Source organism: Melanerpes formicivorus, unplaced genomic scaffold, assembly GCF_026170545.1.
Source record: "Melanerpes formicivorus ecotype bairdi unplaced genomic scaffold, bMelFor1.0.p_v2 SCAF_19, whole genome shotgun sequence".
Lineage (NCBI taxonomy): Eukaryota > Metazoa > Chordata > Aves > Piciformes > Picidae > Melanerpes > Melanerpes formicivorus.
Window position 1 is genome coordinate 11,704,998 of NW_027142371.1, and position 21,863 is coordinate 11,726,860.

The following is a 21,863-nucleotide window of genomic DNA, read 5'->3' on the forward strand; positions in this document are numbered from 1 at the left end:
ATTTTCCTTTCAGCTTCCCATTTCTCTTCAGTGCTTGCTGTATCCTTCACTAAGCAACAACTTTGTTCACAGAAGGTCCCTGTAAATCGCCAATGCCTCCAATTATTCTCTCAAATCTCATATAAAACTTATGTTCCAGATAGTGAACTACAGACAGTAAGCCAAAGATGGTCATTTTTCAAATCAAATAACTTTGAAGTTTGCTGAAATTTCTTGGAAACTGAAGGGGAAATCCCTCTGTGTTCTGCTTGCAGCTAGTACAATACAGTCAAACTGGTTTGATCACTTAAAGACACCAGCAAAGCCTACTTACTCCTTCGAAACAGCCTCTTGACAAAACCATGAAAACTTGAGGCCCACCTAAAAATCTTTACTTCCCATCTGCTGTCAGGAAAGGCTCTCATCATAATTATTAGAAAAATAAGAACAATTAAATTTGAATGAAAGGTTTGGGAAAAGAGTTACTCTGCAGAACACATTCTAGATCCAAGAGAGAATTTACATGATTGCACATTTTAGTGGCCAAGTTTTCCACAGTTCTGGGGTAAGGAAGGTACTGGACATGATCTTTTAAGGCATCTTTTATTTTCCAGTTTCTAGCATACCCTACTTGTACATTTCCTATCTGCACACCTAAACCTCACTGCCAAAAAGCTGGGGGTTTTCCTCCAGGTGCAAGATTTCTGTGTTAGGCAGTGTTGCAACCTGTCATCTTCTTTCATATTTAGGACCCCCCCCCCAAAATAATTTAGAAGTTATAAATACATGAGGAAAGCTAACCATAAGCAGAACTAAAATTTGTTAACAGTTCAGTACATGCACAAATTTGCCCTCTCAGAGTGGTAGGGCTGTGAGAAGCAGGCAGGATGGGAACTAAATAAATAACTATTTGCAGTGAACGTACAGTTACACCAAAAGCACCACATAAATATTTGACTTAGGCAAATGCTCATTTGTACCAACAGCCTAAAAGCAATTCCAGTAGGTCTGTTCACAGTAACTTGCTCCCTTAAATGAAATTAGATTGATATAGAAGATCAAAAGGCAACTGTGCAAAAAAGCATTCACAACTACGGTGAGAACAGACTCATCAGGTAGAAATGTGAGGGAATTTGCTTTCTATTTTCCCTCTATCAGGCTATAAATAACTCCACGTTTGGCTGTTGTTGACAAGTGCAGAGTATCTCACACACTGGCGTTCATCTAAAAACCCCTGGTAGGTATTTGCTGTTCTTTGGCTGCTAACATTTTGTTCATCTGCTTTCATGCAGAGACCTGTGATTTTAAGTAATTAGTCACAATGAATCTCTGAGCAATTAAAATAAGCAGGTTGCAAACAGACAGGGTATCTCATGAGCAGCAGTTACTGAAAAATCATGTTTGAATCCCTGTAGCAAACAGTCACTAATTACAACAGGGTAAAATTGTAATACACTCTCAAGACAATACATTCCAGAAGTTAAGAACAGCAGTTATAATCTAACATCTATAGGGTTTAGCCATCATAGAATAAATCTATTAAAACTGTATATTCTGACACTCTTCATTTCACACAGCTAGTAGAAGTTAGGCCTGACCTGCCTTCTGCACTCAAAGTGATCAAATACTAAATGCTTCCTTTGAATGGAAACACTCAGCTCGAGCAGCATTCCAAAGGTCAGCCCCATTCTAGTTCAATACCCATACTTTCAGTGTCTAATTTTAGAGAGTAACAAAAACATTGGCTGCAGTCTCCAGCTACTGCTCAATGACTGTCACAAGCAAGCACTTTAGAAGTGTTGCAAGCTGTGTCAGCAGTTAGCAGCTTTCAGTGCTGAATTATTTATAAACAGTTATTATTCTATTATGCATCTGAAGCCCATGTGCTGGTTTTATTGAATTACATCCTGTAACTAAAGCTATTAAAGCAGGATATAGGAAATATCAGCACTGGATGATTATTTGCTTTTCTTACCCTTAAAGACATTTGTTGATTGAATCAGTGTTACCATATTTATGCACAGACTGGTCTCATCTTTCTCTGTCAGCAGCAGCTGGAAAGAAGCGTCCTGTGCTGTGCTAAAGATCTGTGCCTCATGTCTGTACCTCAGTGACAAAGCCACGAGGCTGGACCATAGTGTACATGTTTAAACTGCAGAGAACACAAGATATTCTTTAGATTTTATCAACACCATGTAAGTATTTGTCCCAGTGAATCATGACAGCAACTTACAGGTATCAGCCTATCTGTACCCTTAATTCAGGGACACAGATCACTTCCAGCACTGTGGCACTGCTGCACATGGAGGTGCACTTGCTGCATGGAATTGGCTGGCAGAGAAAGTAAAGTTCCATAAAGCCAAGTCCTACCAGTGCTCCTTTGCATGGCGAGATCTGCTGTGATGGAGACAGCTGACTCCATTCAGAGTACAGTTACAATTTGCTTCCACTTGTTGCAGTTTTTAAGAGCATTCTGAACAGCATGAGGGGATCTCATGCCTTTAAGAAAACTCACACCTCCTATCATAAACTACCAAAAGGCCTCTCAACAGTTGTGGACTCCTTTGAGGTTAACTGGCTGTTTTCTTAAAATTCACTTCTTTTTAACTATTTAAGATACTGGTTACCTCCCAAACTGCCACTAAATGCCTCAATAAATCACACTACTGGTAATTAAGCCTGATTATATTGGGTTTTACACAGTGCTTTGAGATCTACAGATAAAGTGCTAAATGTGTATGTGACACAGACAAGGAAATTACACATCCAGCAAACCACTGCAAAAAGACAAGGCAGAGGAGCCCACTGAGACATAAAAGCTGGTAATTAATGTCTGAGATGAATCAAGCATGGAAAACCTTCCGTTTTCCCCTGGTTTAAAATCACCCATGTCAGAGTGTGCTGTAGATCTTCTAGGCACTAGCGCAGCTCAGAAGTCCTCAGTTCTGTTCCAAATCCAGTCCATCAGGAAACAGGAGAAACTCATAATCCATATGTGCCTGATGGAGCTGGCTGACACAGCTGGAATATCTTCTAACTAGGAATTCTGGAGTGGCAGGGGTTCACCATGCACTCCCCACCCCCTCCCACCAGTCATTTATCAAATCATCTCAAGCTATCTAAAGCATGGTGCTTTTGAAGTCCTTGCTAAACTCCATTTGAAGGTACACAATTGAATTTAAGGAGACAAGGACCACTTTCCAGAAAATATCTTTATTGATTATGAAAGAAATGAGAAATGGCAAATTCCATCAGATGTCATTAAGCAGCATGGATTACATGGCTTTTACACTCTGGTTTCAAAACAGACAGAAAAACAGAAAGACAGCTTACCTGATGATTTTTGCCCCCCCATCCTGGATCTGGGTTTAGAATATGAACACAACTTGGCACAGCCATGAAGTAAAGGCTGTTACAGAAGCTTCCAAGATAGGTGGAGTCGATGGCAGAAGTCTAAGTGAGTCTTTTATGAATCTGTCTCAGCGTGTGGCCTCTCTGCATTTGAAACCTTGTTTCTGTTGCTATCCTTTAATTCTCTTTGCCTAGACAAATGTATTTCAATTGGAAAATTTGCCTCCATCAAGCCCACCTGCAAATGGCACTGGTGTTTCTTCTGAGCAATTCCTTCCTGTTTTGAAAGACTGTCACACTTTGAACTTAGCAAAACCAGGCTGATGTTACAGATTTCTATGCTCATGCTTCGCAGAGCTGGTCTGTGTTTGCCAGCCTCCCATCAAAGGGTTTCATTTGAAATGAAACTTGTAATGGGAAAGTTGAAGGAAGTGTAAAAGAGAAAACAGATTTCCACAGGAAGGCAAGCTGACAACCATAAGCCTAAAGCTGGTTGTTCACTACCCCAACAAAACACTGCAAACATTACAGCTGATTCAACAGCCAGTTCCTATTCCTGTGTGTCCAGAAAGGAGGGTATTTTTTTTCTTCTGGCATGAATTAAGACTCTTTTGCCTACATCCCTGTGCCAGAAGTGTTCTGCACTTAGCATTTTTGTTTCTTGGCTGTAAACAGCAGGAACAGTTTTTGCTTACCTTTCAAGACTATGAGGTGCTGAGAGTCAACATTTCTAGCTATAATGCTGTAATTTAGAATAGTCCTGCCTTTTTAGCTCTAGCCTAAAAACAATAACCTAAAAGCAAAGACAGACTTGGAGTGTATGAGAAAACTCTTGCCTGAGAGCGCAGAGCAAGTGCCTTTTACAATCTCATACAGAAAGGGAGAGCATCTCACTAAAAGAGTATCATTTGCTATTGATGGTGTAAGTCCTTAACAGATGCAAACCTGGCCCAGACCCTGCTGCTCTGAGAATGGTTTATTGAGCTTAGTCCTAAACTTGCATTTGGGGAGCAGAGGCCAGCCAGCTTCTCCAAGGTCAGTCCCTTGCATGTCTGCTGTTTCACACCTACCGTTAAGCAGTTTGCAAGGCATTGTTACCCCAGTGGCCTTTGTTGTAACCTGCAGTTCTTCAGCTTCTGTTGTATAGAACAGCCCAGACAGGTATCTGGAAACTAAACATGCACCTCCTCCATCCTCAGATGAAGACAACTTCACATTTTGTCAGAGAAGGGCGTTTCATAGCCAAATTCATTCCCAGTTCTTCTGTCACCGGGTTCCATGCACAAACATGGAGCAAACTCAAGCCAAACATCACTACTGGTAACTTGATCTAAACCCAGATGATTTTACTATTACCCTACCTACACCAACTAGTGCCTGCCACCTACAAACCCTAAGGAGTGTGGATCTCCTCCTTCCACAATAAACTCACTTCCAGAAGTCAGTGTTTTGGCCAGAGTTTGCACCGCCTAAACAAAACACTTCCAAAGCCTTGTGCACCACACTGCACTCGGTATGGGACGATGACAACGTGGTGAAATCACCATAAATGTTACCTTTGTCTTCAGAGATTTCTTGACTCCTCTGTGGGCTGTTTCCTGCTTGATTTAAGCAATGGTGAGTGGCTTCTAAGGGCCTATGGTTTGTGGAGTGATGGGATGCTTAAGTTAGGGTGTGTGGGGCTTGTTGGGTGATTTGGCTTGGTTTGTTTCCAGTACAGTGGCTGTTCCACACACTTGATTTTACCTAAATTTCAATTTTACCCTGAGCAGAGTTGGATTTCCAATTTTTCCCTATTTACAGTCTATAAAATTGGATTTACATTCAAAAATTTAATAATGCTTACATTCAACAACAGCTTGTCTCAGATTCGCTTTTGGGTTGTGATTTTACCTAGCATTTAACCTCCCTCATTTTGTGCTTACCTGGTCCCTCAAAAGGCAAGAGTTTGGAAGGAATTGGGTCCTTAGAACTCAGGGGAATCAAGTAGAGATCCTTGATATGTCTGTTGGTATTAGCTACAACACCAAAACGACCACGACTGCTAAAATAAGAGTAGAGAGAGATATAGGCAACTTCTTCTTCTTCTGTTGCAGGATGGAAACGAATCAAACACAGCTCCTGCAATACAAAAGCAAAGTGGCAAAAACTCAACCTGCAACCTATCAGCAAGTAAAAGGGTAAAGGGAAAATTCCAGGGGTAAAAACAATTGGACATTTATTGCTTCAACTATGTTATCAAGGCAGTAGTCTAGCTGTAAGGTAGTAATGCTGTTCAATGGTAGTGTTCAAACACAACCAGGTTTGTCATTTTCACAGTGATAATAATAATGTGAGAAATCATTTCAGAAATACAAATCACTTGTGTATTGTGCATCAAAAACAACATCTTGAGGCTCAAAGTTAATATGGGGGAAATTCTTAGTTTCAAGATTGTATCTGGATACTGTCTGTGCATCGTTTTCCTCACTTCTGGAGTGTTTTTGAAGTAAAATCTGTTCTATAAATTGCAAGTTGCTTTTCTTCCAAGTGTGAATTTCACTACTGAGTAAATTGGCTGTATGTGCAAATAGGTTATTCATTCATTTAAAAGGAGTAAATAATATAAAGATTTAATTACTGTGCAGGAGAGAGAGGCTCTGCTGCTCAGTGTCTCCTCAACAAATCCAAAATGGCAAAGCAATAAGCAGTCCTGGTAGCTTTAGCTTTCCAGGTGTCATCTACATTGCTATTTACTGCTTATTATTAAAAGCTCTCATTTTACACTGTGGCATTGTTCTTCTGGGATTTGCAAAGGATTTTGAAGTCAATACCTTGGAAAGTGAAGATTTGAGTTTGCCAACGTAATCCCAGACTGTCTTCGGTAAGATCCTCCCACCAATGTGAATTGTATCTGGCAAATCCTAAACAAGAAGCATCACAGGGCAATGTCAGAACAACCAGAAGAGAGTGATGTTTCCAAGCAGTGCAGGTTGCCCCCTCCCAGCAGCCCAGTGGATAATGCACTATTATATGTCAGTACACTTTCATACAAACTTTGCTACTTGCTGACAGGCCATTTCTGAATGTCAAAGTCATTGATTAAAGGCACTTTACCAATTGACTAATAGGATACAGGAAACAGAAAAAGCACTCCCAGGGAGGGAGAGCAGCAAAATAGTAGCTAGCTCTATACACCCTTTGGTGGCTTTGTGCTCACAGGGAAGCTGCTATTTGAAATACAGATTTGGTTGGAGTCAGTGACCTTTAGGGGCTTTTCCCAACCAAACCAATTCTATCATTTTCTCCACGCTTTCAGTTTCTCAGGAAATGCTGCACTTGTGACTCTGAGTTACATGAATTCTAGTGAGCTTCCTGTCATGAGGACAGTGACACTTATTTTAGCAAAAGCAACACCAGAAAGAACCATAAAAGCCCTAAACCACACGTTTGTTTTGGAAACTTCCTAACAGTCAAACAACAACGACAAAAAATCATTTCAGAGCAAAGAAAGAAAGAAAAGCCTATTTGTTTCAGCACAAGCATTTTTGCTGCCTCATCATTTGCATGTGGACTCTCTCAGAATAGTATCACCCAGCTGGTTGTATTTGATAAGAAGAATGCTGTTTGCCACAATGGCCAAATAAAATTGTGTCATGGATCCTATCAGTGACCCACTGAGTTTGAGAAGAGAAGAAGACATTCGCTTTAAAATAGTGGCTCCACGATTTGCTTTCAAACAATGAAGCAGCAATAAAGCTCCATGTTAGATCCTAACATATATATATCTAAACATGTTTAAAAGGCATCAGAATTCTTCTTTGCAAGGCTTTTAAAAGGCTGCTTTTTTTCCCCTTGAGCAACTTTTCCTTTTGCTAAAGGGATGTCATTTGCCCCTGCTACAGTTCTAATAATATCCAGAGTGACCCCGGCCTGTCTAGCAACAGGAATTGCAGCAGAGATTTATTCTAAAGACATAAACATGTCAGTGCTAACCTCACTAAGATAATCAAAGCACCCAGAGACAGGATAAGCTTTAGTGACAAATTTGGCCACGCTCTGCATGTTAATAAATCCTTTCCAAATGGTGTTGAGACGAGAGAGAAAGAGGGAAGTGTCGCTGTCTTGAGGTGAACGTGGCTCTGCAACACTGCAAAACAAACCCAAAACAGACAGGTTAGAGAACACACATTAAAATGGTCCCTTCTTTCCCCCCTCACCCTTTTCCCTCCTCTTGTCAATCAAATACTTTAATGAAATAGCAGAGGTTTAACTATGCATTTTGTTAACGTTTTCCATTAACTTGGTATTAACGCAAAAAGCAAGGGAGCACAGAAAATAAAGTTGTAGGTACAGGCACAAAGATGCCAAAAGATGTGCCACAAAGATGATCCAAGGGCTGGAGCACCTCTGCTACGAGGATAGGCTGAGGGAGCTGGGGTTGTTCAGACTGGAGAAGACTCCAGGGGGGCCTTAGAGCTGCCTTCCAGTATCTGAAGGGATCCTACAGGAGGGCTCAAGAGAGACTTCTCATAAGGGTGTCTAGCAATAGGACAAGGGTACATGGTTTGAAGCTGAGGGAGAGCAGGGTTAGATGGGATATTACAAAGAAGGTCTTCAATATGAGGGTGGTGAGACTCTGGAATAGGTTGCCCAGAGAGGTTGTGGTTGCCTTCTCCCTAGGGGTGTTGAAGGCCAGGCTGGATGATGCCTTGAACAGCCGAATCTAGTTGAGAGGTGTTCCTGCCATGGCAGGGAGTTATCTCTAAGATCCTTTCCAATCTAAGCCTTTCTATGACTTTGCCAAAAGTTGTTTATCACTGTAACTGCTGTGCTCCTGACTCTGTAACAAATTAAACTGAATTCTGCATTTCCCACTACTTGAGTGAACAATATGCACCTGAGATTCTCCAGTAAAACAATTTGCTATGACCAACAAAAACAATCTTTGAGCTGCAGCTGCATCAGGAGATTCTTGGCAATATTTATTTTTACTACTGTATATAGCCAGAATATGAAAGAAATGAATTAATTTCCTTTCAAGTTGACTAGCTGGTTAATTCATAATTCAGATGTGTTTTAATATGGGATGAAAACCTGGAAATGCCTTTAAACTCTCTCTCACAGGCTCACTTTCTATGTACTAATGTACACACAGACCTCTAAGTCTGCACAATAGCCTTGAGTTTTATTCATCTGCTGAAACACCTTGTAGAATCTTTGCTGGCAACATAAACTGATGCTGTAAAAATGTTACCAACCAGAGAAGATAAATGAGGAGATGGTAAATTCAAACTCTAAATAAGGGGAATGTGCCTTGTGACTGGGAGGAGAGGAACAAGACAGGGGACACAGTAGACTTGGTACAGCTTTGGTAGCTTGGCTTATTATTAAGTATACGCACTTGATATTGGGTGATTGATGAACTGCTAAGTATCTTGGATCTGGTGAGGATGATGGTTTTGTTAATATTGATTTGGGGACAGTCATAACTGGTTTTGATGTTTCCTGTTTTGTTTCCCCCGTTGAAACTCTGTCGGACGCAGGGCCAGAACGCAGGGCTGATGTCGCAATCCCAGAGGAGCTGCTCATCGCTGTCCTAGGGTCTCTGCCAGAAACTGTTACAGTTGTGACAACAGGACCAGCACAAGTGACAGGAAAAGCAGAAGCCTCTTCAGGTACAGAAGAATCTACATTGTTATAGTCCTGTGTTGTAGGAATGTAAGTTCTTTCTACAACTGACTGAGAAACTGTCTCTGTTACTGGTTCAGTGTCAATTTCCATTGCAACTTCAGAATCAGCTTCTTTGTCAGGCTCTGCTGATGGGGCTGGTGGAGAGCTTTCATATTTTGGCTGCACTTCTGGTTTTGATTTTGACTCCACCTTTTTAACAGGAGCCGCTGTCTTCATCTTCTTAGATGGTACCTCATCGTCAGACGCTGAAATCTGACCTAGAGATTGATTTCAAAAAGCTTTTGATTACTACTTAGCAATTAAATAGTTGGGAGGAAAAAAAACAGAACCAAAGAAACAAACCACACAATTCTTTCACTTTGTGCCAAGTCAGCACTGGGGATACCTGTACAGATTTTGCAGTTCAGGTCAAAAAGATGGGCTCGGTGTTGACTTGTTGTATCCTTCAACATACTGCTGAAAACATCTAAAGGAGGAGCGCTACTTAAATTCGGTGCCGTTCGGGCTGACTCTTGCTGCTCCTAAAAGTGAATAAAGACACAAACCCCAACATAATCCAGTTGATTATTCATTTCATGCAGAAATATGTCTTTTGGATTCTGTTAATCTACTTCAGTTCTTTAAAAAAAAACAAACCAACAGCTTAAAGGCCTTGGTTAAAGCATATCACATCAGGTAAGAGTTCTCAAATCAAATGTATTTGACCTATTTCATTCCACAATGCTCTGAAGTAAAGAGCTCATGTTCAGAAGTAAAAGATTTCCTCTGTAAATGGACAGCAAGGGCTGGAAAATACACAGCATTTCAGAAGTGCATGCAAAAGATGCCTATCATTTGGTTGTTACACTATTTCAAAGTAAAACCCACTAGGTAATAATATCCCTTGAGTTTATTGAAACAAGCTGTACTTGTGATGAAAAAATTGAGGCTCTTGTTTCCATTTACCTCTCTGAATGTCTTCGTGCCAAAGTGATAGCAAATACTTACATCAGAATCAGACACTGGTGGAGAATCTTCCATGTTTACAGCTGGCACGTGTTCCCGTTTCACAGCTGTCTTCTTTATCTCATGAGATTTGATTCTCACCTCTACTGCCTGAAGGAAACAAAACCATTTTGGTAAAAAGTATTAGCTAGACACACCTTCCTCTGAGAGTCATGAGACCCTGGCCCAGGCTACCCAGAGAGGTGGGAGATGCCCCATCCCTACAACCATTCCAGGTCTAGCTGTCTGGGGCTCTGAGGAACCTGATCTAGTTGAAGACGTCCCTGTTCACTATGGGAAAGTTGGACTAGATAGCCTCTACAAGTCCCTTCCAGGCCAAACCAGCCTGTGACTCTAGGAAAAGTCCACATTTCTTAATTTCATCCTATACTTTAGTGTCATCTGGCTAGTAAAAAGTAAATATGAATTGGCCATTATTTCACTAGGAAGAAACAGTGCATTAAGGGTTGGCAAACTTACTTATGTCTCAGCACACAGTGGGGAAAATACGTTACTTACTGCTTTAGCTGGTTTCTCTTTCCATACAGACAGCTCTTTAGATAGAAGTTCTTCTGGTTTCATTCTCACTAGCTTTGACAGTGAGATTTCCTCACGAAGGACACGATGGAAGAGTCCCTGAAAACAAAACAGACTCTGATGCCATGCTGAAGAGGGGGTTCTTAGGTAACTTACAGAATCTGCAGTGCTCAGCAGGAAAACCTGATCCAGCTCCTTAACTCTCTATTGTAAAGAATGCCAGCAACTTATAAGCCAGTTTGGAAAGGTGGCAAAATCAGAACATAATGATTAAATCAGCACAAAGTTTTCCTCATTAGCATCAATAATGATTCATATAAGTGAATAGGAATGTCAGAAGCTGACCAGCCAGTCTCCCGTTTCCTATCACATAAATTTACAAAGCCAAAGTTGTTTTCACTTAAAGCATAAATGTGATCCTGTATATGGGCAGTATCCCAACACAGGATGTCCCAAGAGCAGAAATTTATAATGAAGTCTGTATTTCAGAAAGCCATTTTGTAAATATAACTTCACACCAAATGTCCCAACTTAATAAATCCACCTGACCAAACGAAGTAGGTTTGGAGCCCCTACTTGGATAAAAATGTTTTGTTTTGTAAAGATTTTAATAGCTTTGTAACAAATCTTTCATAGCATAATTCATAAGTCTTCAGCTTGACACTCTCTATATTAGGACATGTTAAAACCCAGAAGTCTTTCTCAGTATATTTATTGCTGAGTAAAATTGCAAACCTGGTTTTTGGGGTCCTTGAGATTGAACATGATGCTGCGGTATTTACTCTTGTATCTGTTGTCTGTGACTTGGAACAAATTGAACATTTCCTTTTCAATATTGAGTGCTATTTTCCCTACTTCACTCTCCGTCATCACCAGGTCATCACTATCATTGACTCTGTTAAAAACAACAACAAAAAAAGAGTAGGTGTATTTATTAGGGAAGGATCTTCAAGTTGTAGCCATAAGACCTAAAGTTTTGGTGCTAACTTAGGCTCCTCCTCACTCAGCAAGGGCTCAACACTCCTTTAAATGACACTTCAAAGGCAAAAATAATCTGTCTCAAAACTCTGAACTGTGAACTACAGCATCCATTCATTACTGTCCACAGGTGGCCATGGATGGCAGCTTTAGGAAAACCAAGGCAGCCTTTACAACTACTCCAGCTGGTGGCACTCAAGTCAGAGGTTTCTCAGCCATGAGCCACACAGGGAGCCAAAGCACTTTAGTCCTAGCTTCTCCCCTCTGAAGAGCTTTTCCATTTCAGAGACAACGCCAGAGTGCAGTGTTCTATAATAAGCTGGATGGCTGGCATTAGCTTTAATAATCATTAGGGAGAAATTAGCTTTCTGTCTGTTTGGTGGAGGTGTTTTTTCCTTCCTCAGTGATGCAGTTCTCCACTGACCAGAGTTTGTTGTTGGTTTTTATGTTGGGAGGGGAAGGAATCTCAGTAAGCCTTTAACCTGTCACTATGTCCTGTGCTACGTTCCCTACAACCTCTGCACCTCCAAGCACTGCTATCACACAGTACCTGTGTTATAAAAGCTTCTAGGATGTCATTAAATTCTTCAGCTGTAATCACCTCAACACAAATGGGATAGAAAGGTTTCTTTGTTGTTGTGGGTTTTTTTTAAGGCTTTTTCACTTACATCTTTATTTTGTATCGAGATTTTTTAACATAAACCTGAACTGCCTGTTGTATTTGTAGTGACTGCTAGTATAACTTCAGTCCCTCAACATTCCTTATTGAGATGTAAACACCCTGCAGGTTAAGCATTTACTTCCAGTTGTAGCTTCCTACATGAATTAAGTGCTTTGAATTCCCACCTCTTCCACAAAATTTCTTTTAGGGACCGTCGAATGTTTTGCCGAATCTGAGAGTTGGGTTGTGACTGGGCAGGGTTGGCTGATGCTTTCCCTTGATTACTTCCAGATGTGGTGGCAGTGGGAGACAGTGAAAGCTTTTTGAGTCCTCCACCCAAACTGGAAGACGTAGCTGTTTTTTTGGCAACAGATGAGGCCTGGGACAGAGACGAATGCTTTGCAGGAATACTGCCCGACGGAGGAACGCCGCCCGATGAAGGTTTCTTGGGAATTACACCTTTGAAACTTGAAACAGGTTTGAGTGACAGCTTAGTTACTGATGTGAGAGTGAAGGATGTTGGCTTCTTTAGAGGAAGAGTTTTAGAGGCCTGTTTCTCCGTTACAGATGCAACAACTTTCTTTGATGCTGATGTGGAGTCCTCATTTCTTCTCTCTTCCCTTTGAGCTATTAAAACACAGAAGAACACACAATATTAAAGGCTTAACTTTAGAGCTTCCTGTTCTTGAAGACCAGGTACCAAGCTGTAAGAAAACAGCATCTCCAGAGATTAATTACTGAGTAGGCAACTTCAACTATTTACTCTCACTAGTTTTAGAGTAATGAGAAAAAAAACCCAATCATACAGAGATTGGTGTAGTGTTTTGAAGAAAGTTCTCTTTGGTTCTTTGGAATGTTTAAAGTTACTTTGGCTCTAGAGTTAAGAATTTTTATTTATAATGTACTAAAAAAGAAAAAGGAAGGGGGAAAGGAGGGAGAAGAAAAAGGAAGGGGGAAAGGAGGGAGAAGAAAAAGGAAGGGGGAAAGGAGGGAGAAGAAAAAGGAAGGGGGAAAGGAGGGAGAAGAAAAAGGAAGGGGGAAAGGAGGGAGAAGAAAAAGGAAGGGGGAAAGGAGGGAGAAGAAAAAGGAAGGGGGAAAGGAGGGAGAAGAAAAAGGAAGGGGGAAAGGAGGGAGAAGAAAAAGGAAGGGGGAAAGGAGGGAGAAGAAAAAGGAAGGGGGAAAGGAACCCACCAAAACAAAACAACAATAAAAAATAAGGCACCACACCACCTTCAAAGATTCCTGAGTGGGATCTCATGGCTAAGCATCAAAACCTCCCCAAACCTTCACACATTAATAAACAAATAAAGCATTACAAACCACATTTTACCTTTACACAGAGACATTCTCACAGCACCATGCAGAAGCAGTTTGTTAGAGGCTGACCTGACGTGCCCATGAATTTGAAACTGCACTGATCTTACTGCAGTTGAATAAACCCTCTTACCCAGATTGTGCCTTTTAAAGAATAAGCAAAGGCAAATTATGCAGCACAGAAGTTGCCTCAGAAATCTAAATAAATAATCTACTTGCTGACAGGAAAATCATACTGATGTTGCCATAAACTGTTGGTACATTTTCCTCCTCCTATCCTACTTTATTAGCTCCCAGCTAAGTTTTTGCTTTTATAATTGAACACTAACATTGCTGCTCAGGCTGTGGCCATCTGATCCCCCCCATTCTCCAAACATGCCATTTACAACATTCAGAGTGTCTAGTGAATTTCTTTTCCCTAACATTAACAGAGTAATTGATACACGTCATACACACACACACAACAAATTGCAAAGCAGAAGCACAGGCTCCAGTTTGCACCCATGTTGCAGTGAGACTAGCACAGGACTTTCAAAGCAAGCACCTCTTCAGGCTGCGTTTCATTTTGCACCCATAGGAACAATTCAACGCAGCACAAACAAAAAGCCAAAACCAACACCACAACCCCCTCCAGAAACAAACAAAACCTCATTTACAAGACACTGAGCTTACTGTGGGCTAACACTAACATATGACCCTCGAGGTCTCTTCCAACCTCAGTGATACTGTGATATTTAACCTGACAGCTCAAACAGCAAAGGGTTCTCTGAGGGAAACTACCAAAACCGACTCCTGAAAGGGATTGTTTCATTTAGAAAAGTCAAGTCTGCTCCCCCCAAAAGGCCTTTTCTTTCCTCACAAATAACCACGGAGCAGCTAACAAGTTAATGCTTACTCTGATGGCTTTAGCAAGTGAAGGTTTGCAGATGAGTTAGCCCAGAAGCCCTAGTTGCAAAACGCAGGGAAAAAAAATTCAGCATAACTTACAATAACTTTATCAAGGATCAAAGGGTCCCTCTTCACCTTTCAGATCTGCTATCACGAGAGCAGAAGTTACTAGGAAAGGTCTACATCATGCAAGGACCAAGCACTCCTGTGAAGTCTGGTTCAAGAAACCTCACAAATCAGCACAAGCTTCCTGTGGCAACATCCCTCAAATCAGGGAAGACTTGGAATGCTTCAGGGACACATCATGTGACTCTCCATTTCAGCAGGAAATGGCCTTGCAACTTTTTCCCCCTACTTGCACTTCAGGTACCCCCTGCATGGCAGCAGAAGCTCCCAGTAGAAAGACTCTTCTAACCCCCAGTATTCCTTAAGCAGGCTCTTACTGCCAGCAGTTTCACCACAAGCACAGACACTGGGGGTTAAGATGAAGTAAGGCACAAAGCTCTTTCTGCGTGGCTAAGGAAAATGGCGTGTGCTGAACTTCTGCTGGAACACAAGGAGAAGCATCCAGAAGATCCAGAAACACTATGTATTTACCCTGATCTTTTTACCTGGAAGCATTTTACAAGTAGACACCTTGATGAATTTTTCCTGAGTGAGACTGAACTGTCTGAAGTGTAAAATAAAACCAGCTGCCATACTACATTAAATCAATCCAAAGGCTGTGATGACTCTGCTATAAAGTACATTTAAAATTACAACTCTCAGACTATTCCTACAGTTTTCACTGGAGGCTGGTCTTGGTTCCTGTCAGACACTGAGCTGGGGAAACCTTCTGTGTGACCCATAATGGCTCTCCTCATGTCCCCACCCTCCCCTTCCCCACTAACACAATTCTAGTTGCCAGGAGGGCTGTGGGAAGCCCAGGAAGGAAGGAGGAGTCAGGAACAATCACTGACTGGGTTTGTTTGGTCAAATTCAGCACCCAGAACTAGAGAAGTAAAAAGCCAACCTAATCTGAGTTCAGAGCCTGGAACAGAGAGGAGTATCCAAACCGTGCAGACTGAGAACACTGCAGGAATTACTCTACTTCCACTCTTTCCTGGTTTATTGCATCTTCTGCACAGAACTGTACCTTTTCAGGCAGGCAGAACAGACATGTTTCTATGACTCATGATGGAAAGGTGTAACAGCACAGCTCAGATTTCAAAGTGAGAACAGTAAAATGCAGTCCTTTAGTTCTTCTAGTTCACAGAAGTACAAAATATGAAATCCTAACTTTGTATTTAACCCTCCACACATCTTTTTAATTATTAGTTCAGCTTTTAAGAACTACATTGATCAAACTAAACCCAGCCCAGCTAAGCTGATGGGTGTCAGGCAGTGGTGGTATACAAGGGCTATATCCATACCACAAACAGCTCTATCCTACTGGAGTATGTACTTCTGAAATAAATCAAAGTACTACTGCAAAGGTAGATTGAAGTTCCCAGGGTTGAAGGGCTGCAGGATCACAGTGTGCATGGAGAAAGACTCAGAAGCATCCTTTATTCTGGAGGTTGACATCATGGCCATTCAAGAAAGGTTTCCAAGGCAAGGCACGTCACTTTGTGCTCCTTTAGCCAGCAGAAAGTGTGCAAACATTTCACCAGCTACTTGGGAATTGAAGTTCCAAACCACAACACTACTTTACACCAATTAACACTGTCTACCTAGCACAACTTGATGAGACAAGCTGATGGCACCAATCTTGGGATGTGCTAGTTCAATCACAGGTAGGTCAGCCAGTGCTTCCCAACATTTAGCAACTCTTTTTCACAGTTACAGGACACACCACTACTTAAAGGACACTGAAGTTGGACGCATGTTTTTTGGCCAAAGAATCAAGACCACTTAAACCCTGCATATGCAAATATGCCTGTAGATACACATCCTCTAAGAAACTTTTGATCCTGTTTTGAGTATGAGGAAGTTCAATTTTCATCCTAAAGTTTTGGGGTTTAGAAACAAGCCTAATGTGTTGCCACATAAATCATCTGAACCAACTCACTGTGTCATTACACACAGAAGAGCTCAACTGAGTGTAAGGAAGAAGGAGGACTGCCCCTTCTGGTGGCAGCTTGCTCTTCTCTTGACTCAGCTGCACCCCAAAGCCTAACACCACCTTCTGATGGCTATGAAAGTGACAAGTGTGTGTCTGGAAGAGTTAACAGGAACATGTACTCTTTTCAGAGAGCAGCATGCCAGGGTATGTGGAATTACAGCTTCTGAACAGATGCCACACTTGCTCAGCAAGCTGACAGGACAGGCTGAGCACGTGTTCCCTCCGACCATGAGTTTCAAGTCTCTTGGCTTTGAAGTCCATGACCAACTCAAGGAGAAGCAGTCAGTGCCTACTACACACACTGGCCACTGTATTTTAAACTGTGATGTTTCCAGTTCTTTCCAGCAGTAGCTCCAGTGTACCTACAAAAAATGTACAACAAAAGGAGACAGGTACCAAGGAGGGGTCTGCCCAAACCAGCAAGCATAAGTGAGCTTCACCACAGACATATTAGTACCAGCAAAAGGCATTTAGTGGCTCTTCTGTTCAGCACTTTTGAATACTCAGGTGCACTTCCCACAGCTGGATGTTCAAAATAGTATTTCAAACAAAACAAACCTAACCCATCAATTTCTATGTTCCCTACTTGGTCCCTTGAGCCACTTCTTAGGACAGCAATGGGATTCTTATAGACTCGAGTGAGGCAGGGGTGAAAATGGCCGAGAGGTAGAGGTGGAGCTAATGAGCCAGCTCATTCCCAAAGTGAAACCCAATGGCTCCTCAGACGGCAAGCGGTGCATTCCCTGCAAGGCTTAAGAAAATAGCACTGCCATAGAACATTCACTGCAGACATCATTATAATCTCTCCCCTTAGACATCAACACACAGAGAAGCCCTCCCTAAGGAAATTCCCTGTGAAGCTATGCCAGATAGCACAACATGCAGCTAAGAATGAAACCTCTGTAAGCAGTGGAGGACGTAACAGCAACATTACCTCCTGCGTTACAGAAGGGCCTGTTGAGAGCCTGATGGTTGCGCATCCTCCACTTGTACATCTCACCACTGGCGATTCAGCACTGTAATGTGGTTGTGGAGGCCCAATTTATGAACAATTTCTACAGCACAGTGCTGTTTACTTCTGCCTGAAAGATCTGCACAGTGAGGAATGGCACTCGCATCGTAAGCCTCACCTACACTGGGAGGTTGAGTTTTACACCACCAGCACAGAAATTATCCAAAGGAAACTCTGCTTCTCCTCTGAGCTCTTCAAAGTATTTGTGTGTAGCATTCAAGTCTACACTGCTTCTTCCTCCTTTCCCTCCCACCCTAGTCTTTCTTTATAGTAGTAGCTTTAGAAAGTAGTAGCTTTAGGAAGTCACTTCAAAAAAAATACACCACCCCCCCCCCCTTAGTTTCTCTTTGCACGATCTCACTTGTGACAGGTTATTTTGCTGGAGACATGACCTAGTTCTTCCAGCTTTTAAATATCTGAGAAAATGTGCTATTGCTTTTTGGTGAGCACACCAAAATTATTCAGATCACATTTTAAAGATCTTGGAAGTTTCTTACTCTAATTGATGCCAAGTTGCAAGCGATGCTGTAGATAAACCACAGCCAGTTACACTTGAAGAGTCTGTTTTGCTGCAAGTCTGTGAGGATGAGATCTTTTTTATCTCTGAAAAAAAAATCAATCTTTGCAGAGGAAATAAATAAATAAATGGGGCATCACAACCACTGCTACAGAACACTGCAAGGACTTCAGTGAAAGAGGTCTTGCAGCCAGGCAGGCTGCTGGTTTGTTACAGAACAGTAATTATGAGAGGTTTCCCTAAAGAATTAAAACGTTGGCACAAGGCTGCTCGCACAGGACTATTGCCTCTGCTGGCTAATGTTGTCACGTTTCCCTCTGCTTCTCCTCCAGCTTCACTAAGCCACACTCCCCCCCACCCCCACCCACCCCGAAGTTCCTCATGGCAGCGTGTGGGAAGCACAGGCAGATGTCCAGGCTCCGTTGGCTTGTCCACCTTGCACAGAGCTTTCCACAGTAGGAGCAGGATGCTGACAGCTCAGCACTTCAGAAGGCTTTGCCTTGCCTTGCACATGGCAGCTTACACGCTGCTGAGGCATGTGTGGGCTTCACAGGCACTTTTCATTCTCTGTAACTAAGAGACCTTCAGCAAAGAGCACAAACCACAACTTTCACAAGTATGCACAGCATACAGGGCTGGGTGGCGCCAAGATACTTGTGATCCACTTTCTAAAGTGGATCATTTACTGCAAAATGTTTAGGTGCTTTTTAAGAAAAACCAAAAGACCTAATGTCAGATTAAAGGAGGAAAACTCACAGCAGTGCAGCTTTGCTGTTGTGGAATAAAGGCAAAAAAATAGCTTTTAAAAGGCACTCTCCTTAAAGGCTGGCCAGAGCCACCTAATTATGGGCTTTTGAGCAGAGTTAACCTCTTAACGATCTGCAGCAGCACCGGCCTTGACAATAGGTTGAAATAGGACAGGAATGCAGGTGTGAAAAGACCAACCAGAAGCAATCTATTCGAGGAAATGACAAAAAAAGCCCAGCCAGGATTTCAAGTGTCATGCACACTGGCCTGCGAAGTCGTACTGCGCAGTGCTGCAAGGTCCTGCGGCCCCTTCTTGCTCAGGTGTCAGGGGCAGGCAGCTGCACGATCCATTCCTCTGCGCAGTCATCCCAGGGTGCTGCAGCTGCCTGGTCTGAACACTGCAGAAGGTGAGGGCAGCCCACTTTGGCTCGTATCACAGTAGGGAAGAAGAGGCTCTTGGTTCAGAGGGGGTGAAATCTCTCACCCCTATTTGCCATTATCTGAGACTCTAAGAACGGCATTTTTCCCACTGGGCAGAATTCCTCAAATTCAAACTGGTGTCATTCCAACAGCTTCCCTTTGCCACTTGCCCTCACTACGTCCCAAGTGCACTCCTCTGCTGCTGCCGTGGTAGCACCCTGTCTGCATGACTTAACAGAGTAGGATTTGAGCTGGTCCCTCCACCCCAATGCCAAACTTTAATCCAAGAGTTCTTCCGAAATGAAACCTTTTGATGCATTTAACTTTAAAAACTGAAAATAACACAGGGGTGAGCTGGTGCTTCAGACGTCAGTTCTAAAGCACTCTACAACAGGAAGTTACTTACCAGGTACGAGAGGTTCCTCAAGAGCAGCCTTTGCACAGTCACACTGCTGGGATGCGTGCCTGACATCTCCAAGCCTCAGAAACTTGTCGAGGAGTCAAGTCCTGTCGGGTGCCACTGAAGCACCCTCTGGTGGCACCACACACTCAGTGCCCAAGGCTGTGAAGGTGAGGTGTAGCTGTAACCGCTTCAGCTCCACAGCTGCTCAGCTGTTGCTGTCCTCGAGCCTGGTTTTGCTAGACTTTTTGTCATTAGTTCTACTTTTAAGTGTTGAACTCCAGGTTTCAGTGTTAGTTTTCACTGTTGCCTACAGAACGTGTCTGCTTCCACTTCAAGATCAAATCAAACTTTATTACCACACACCAGTGTTTCAGAGGTGTGCCTCCTGCCCTGCTGTTTGCCTTCAAAAGCTTCCGATTAGTTCTTATCTGCACAATGAGAAGCTCCTAATTAAGCTGCCCCCTTGTAAAGTCCTTACATGCTGGCACACAAAGTAAACCTGTCTTTAGCACTCATTAGTTTAGGGAACTCTGAGCCAAGGGTCCCTTTTGTGGTGGTGCTGTAGCTATGTCCATGCAAATCTGCAGCGCAGATGCACAAAGCATTGTTTTAATCTACAGGAAACCAGAGTGATTTATCTGATCTACGTTAGAAGACTGCATCTTCGTAACTACACCACGCCAGTGAGAGAGGCGCTGTCTGCTGCAAAAACAAGGGGTTCCTTATTGTCCAGACTGTTCATGGTTGTTTGCATCACTCCTTGCAGAGACAGGCCATCTTCAGGTTCCAAGTTCAGACACAGCAAATCACCACCAACACCAGCAGCAACACTTGACTCCAAAGTGTAAATGATCACCTCAAAAAACCCCTTTTATTTGGGGAGAGGCAGAGAAAGATCATTTTTCCCTGCTTATGCAGCCAAGTGAGCAAGTTCACAGGACTAGTATTAGTAAAAGAAAGCAAAACAGCAATAGAGGGTGGTGAGGTTCTTTTTTAATCAAATGTTTATCGCTTTCAGTGTTGATGACAGGAGAGAAACCACCCTGATATTCAGTGTATCCGGAAGTTGCAACAGGTTTCTGCCCCCCAACCCCTCCCCTCAGGAATGGTTCCTTACACTAAAGCCAAGCACCCATTCTGGCAAGCACTGGCTCTCTACTGTCCAGGTGCCTTGGGGGTGCTAGGTGCCTGAAAGGCTCAACAGGGAACGTGCCAGCAGCAGGGACCAGCCTCCCTAACTTAAGAGATATGGCAAAAATCTTCACGTGGCTGACAGCCACAGGACAGATGTAACATACCTTGTAGAGCTGAGAAGGGGAGCTCCAGTAGTTCACAGGCAGATGGTAATTGCTCCCCAGGGATCCCACTCCTCCTTTTAACTGGCTGGGTCCCAGGGGATGCTGGCTTCAGCAGCCACTACTGGTCTGCCTCACTCCACAGCCAGGCTTCAGGTCATGCGTCACCCTGTGTGCCAGCACAGACCCTGCCATCCTCACAGAGCCAGCTCAGCACTGGAGCTGTGTTACACCAGTCACTCCTGTACTATGACTTCCAAAGCCAGAAGATCTCCAAGGTGAATTTCTCAGGAGTTCTGGCAGGCTCATCTTGGGTTTTCTGATCATTATTTGGTCTGTCAGCAGCCTTTCTGAAAACTCTTCTAGGTACAAAGGGTCAAAGCTACACCTACACATACAGCAGCCTCATGTCCCAGAAAATGGCCAGTAACAGAGTAAGTCTTTTATTCTCCTGGGACTACTCACTTCTTACTGCCTCCTACTATGGGTCTATGGTGTCGACCATAGCATGAAGCAAAGACACTTTAGCTGTCAAGGAGTTAGGTGAGACACCACAATCAGTTTAGGAACATTCTGGGACTTGGCCCAGGCCAGTTTTTCTCATGGTGAAGCACTCCCACCGAAACAAATGATGCATCAAGTTTGACTAGTCAGTTCTTGCAGACATACATACCTATGACTGAAACCCAGCTCCTCAATTTAAATATGTTTTTAACAGTTAAGCTTAACCAACAGCATGTACACTGCATGTAGCTGAAGAGTCACAGCTTAAACTGGTACAGTCTTGCTTGAGAACCACTACATTGGTACCAGCCTTTGTGCCTTTCTTCTTTTCACAGCAGTACTCACAGCTTCCTACATCACTTTAAGTCTTCAGCACTCTCAAGTGGACATTTTCTCTTTACAGGGGCGCATTTTCATTCTTTCCTGCCTGTACTGTTGTTCAGAAAGTAAAACTGACACAGGAAAAAAAATACATGAATGATGTACGCTATAATCT

At 42.7% G+C, this 21,863-nt stretch overlaps 1 protein-coding gene across 2 annotated transcripts in view; it reads right to left on the reverse strand.

Annotated features, from left to right (window-relative positions):
* The window catches only part of DIDO1 (death inducer-obliterator 1), a 53,699-nt gene that overhangs the window by 6,661 nt on the left and 25,175 nt on the right, over positions 1-21,863 (reverse strand). For both annotated transcript variants that reach the window (XM_068150086.1, XM_068150087.1), the window contains 9 exons: positions 12,349-12,790; positions 11,260-11,419; positions 10,507-10,623; positions 9,991-10,098; positions 9,389-9,524; positions 8,714-9,260; positions 7,306-7,459; positions 6,144-6,233; positions 5,256-5,451 (listed from right to left, as the gene is read on the reverse strand). In XM_068150086.1, the coding sequence (XP_068006187.1) occupies positions 5,256-5,451; positions 6,144-6,233; positions 7,306-7,459; positions 8,714-9,260; positions 9,389-9,524; positions 9,991-10,098; positions 10,507-10,623; positions 11,260-11,419; positions 12,349-12,790 (1,950 nt within the window). The remainder of the gene's footprint in view (positions 1-5,255; positions 5,452-6,143; positions 6,234-7,305; positions 7,460-8,713; positions 9,261-9,388; positions 9,525-9,990; positions 10,099-10,506; positions 10,624-11,259; positions 11,420-12,348; positions 12,791-21,863) is intronic.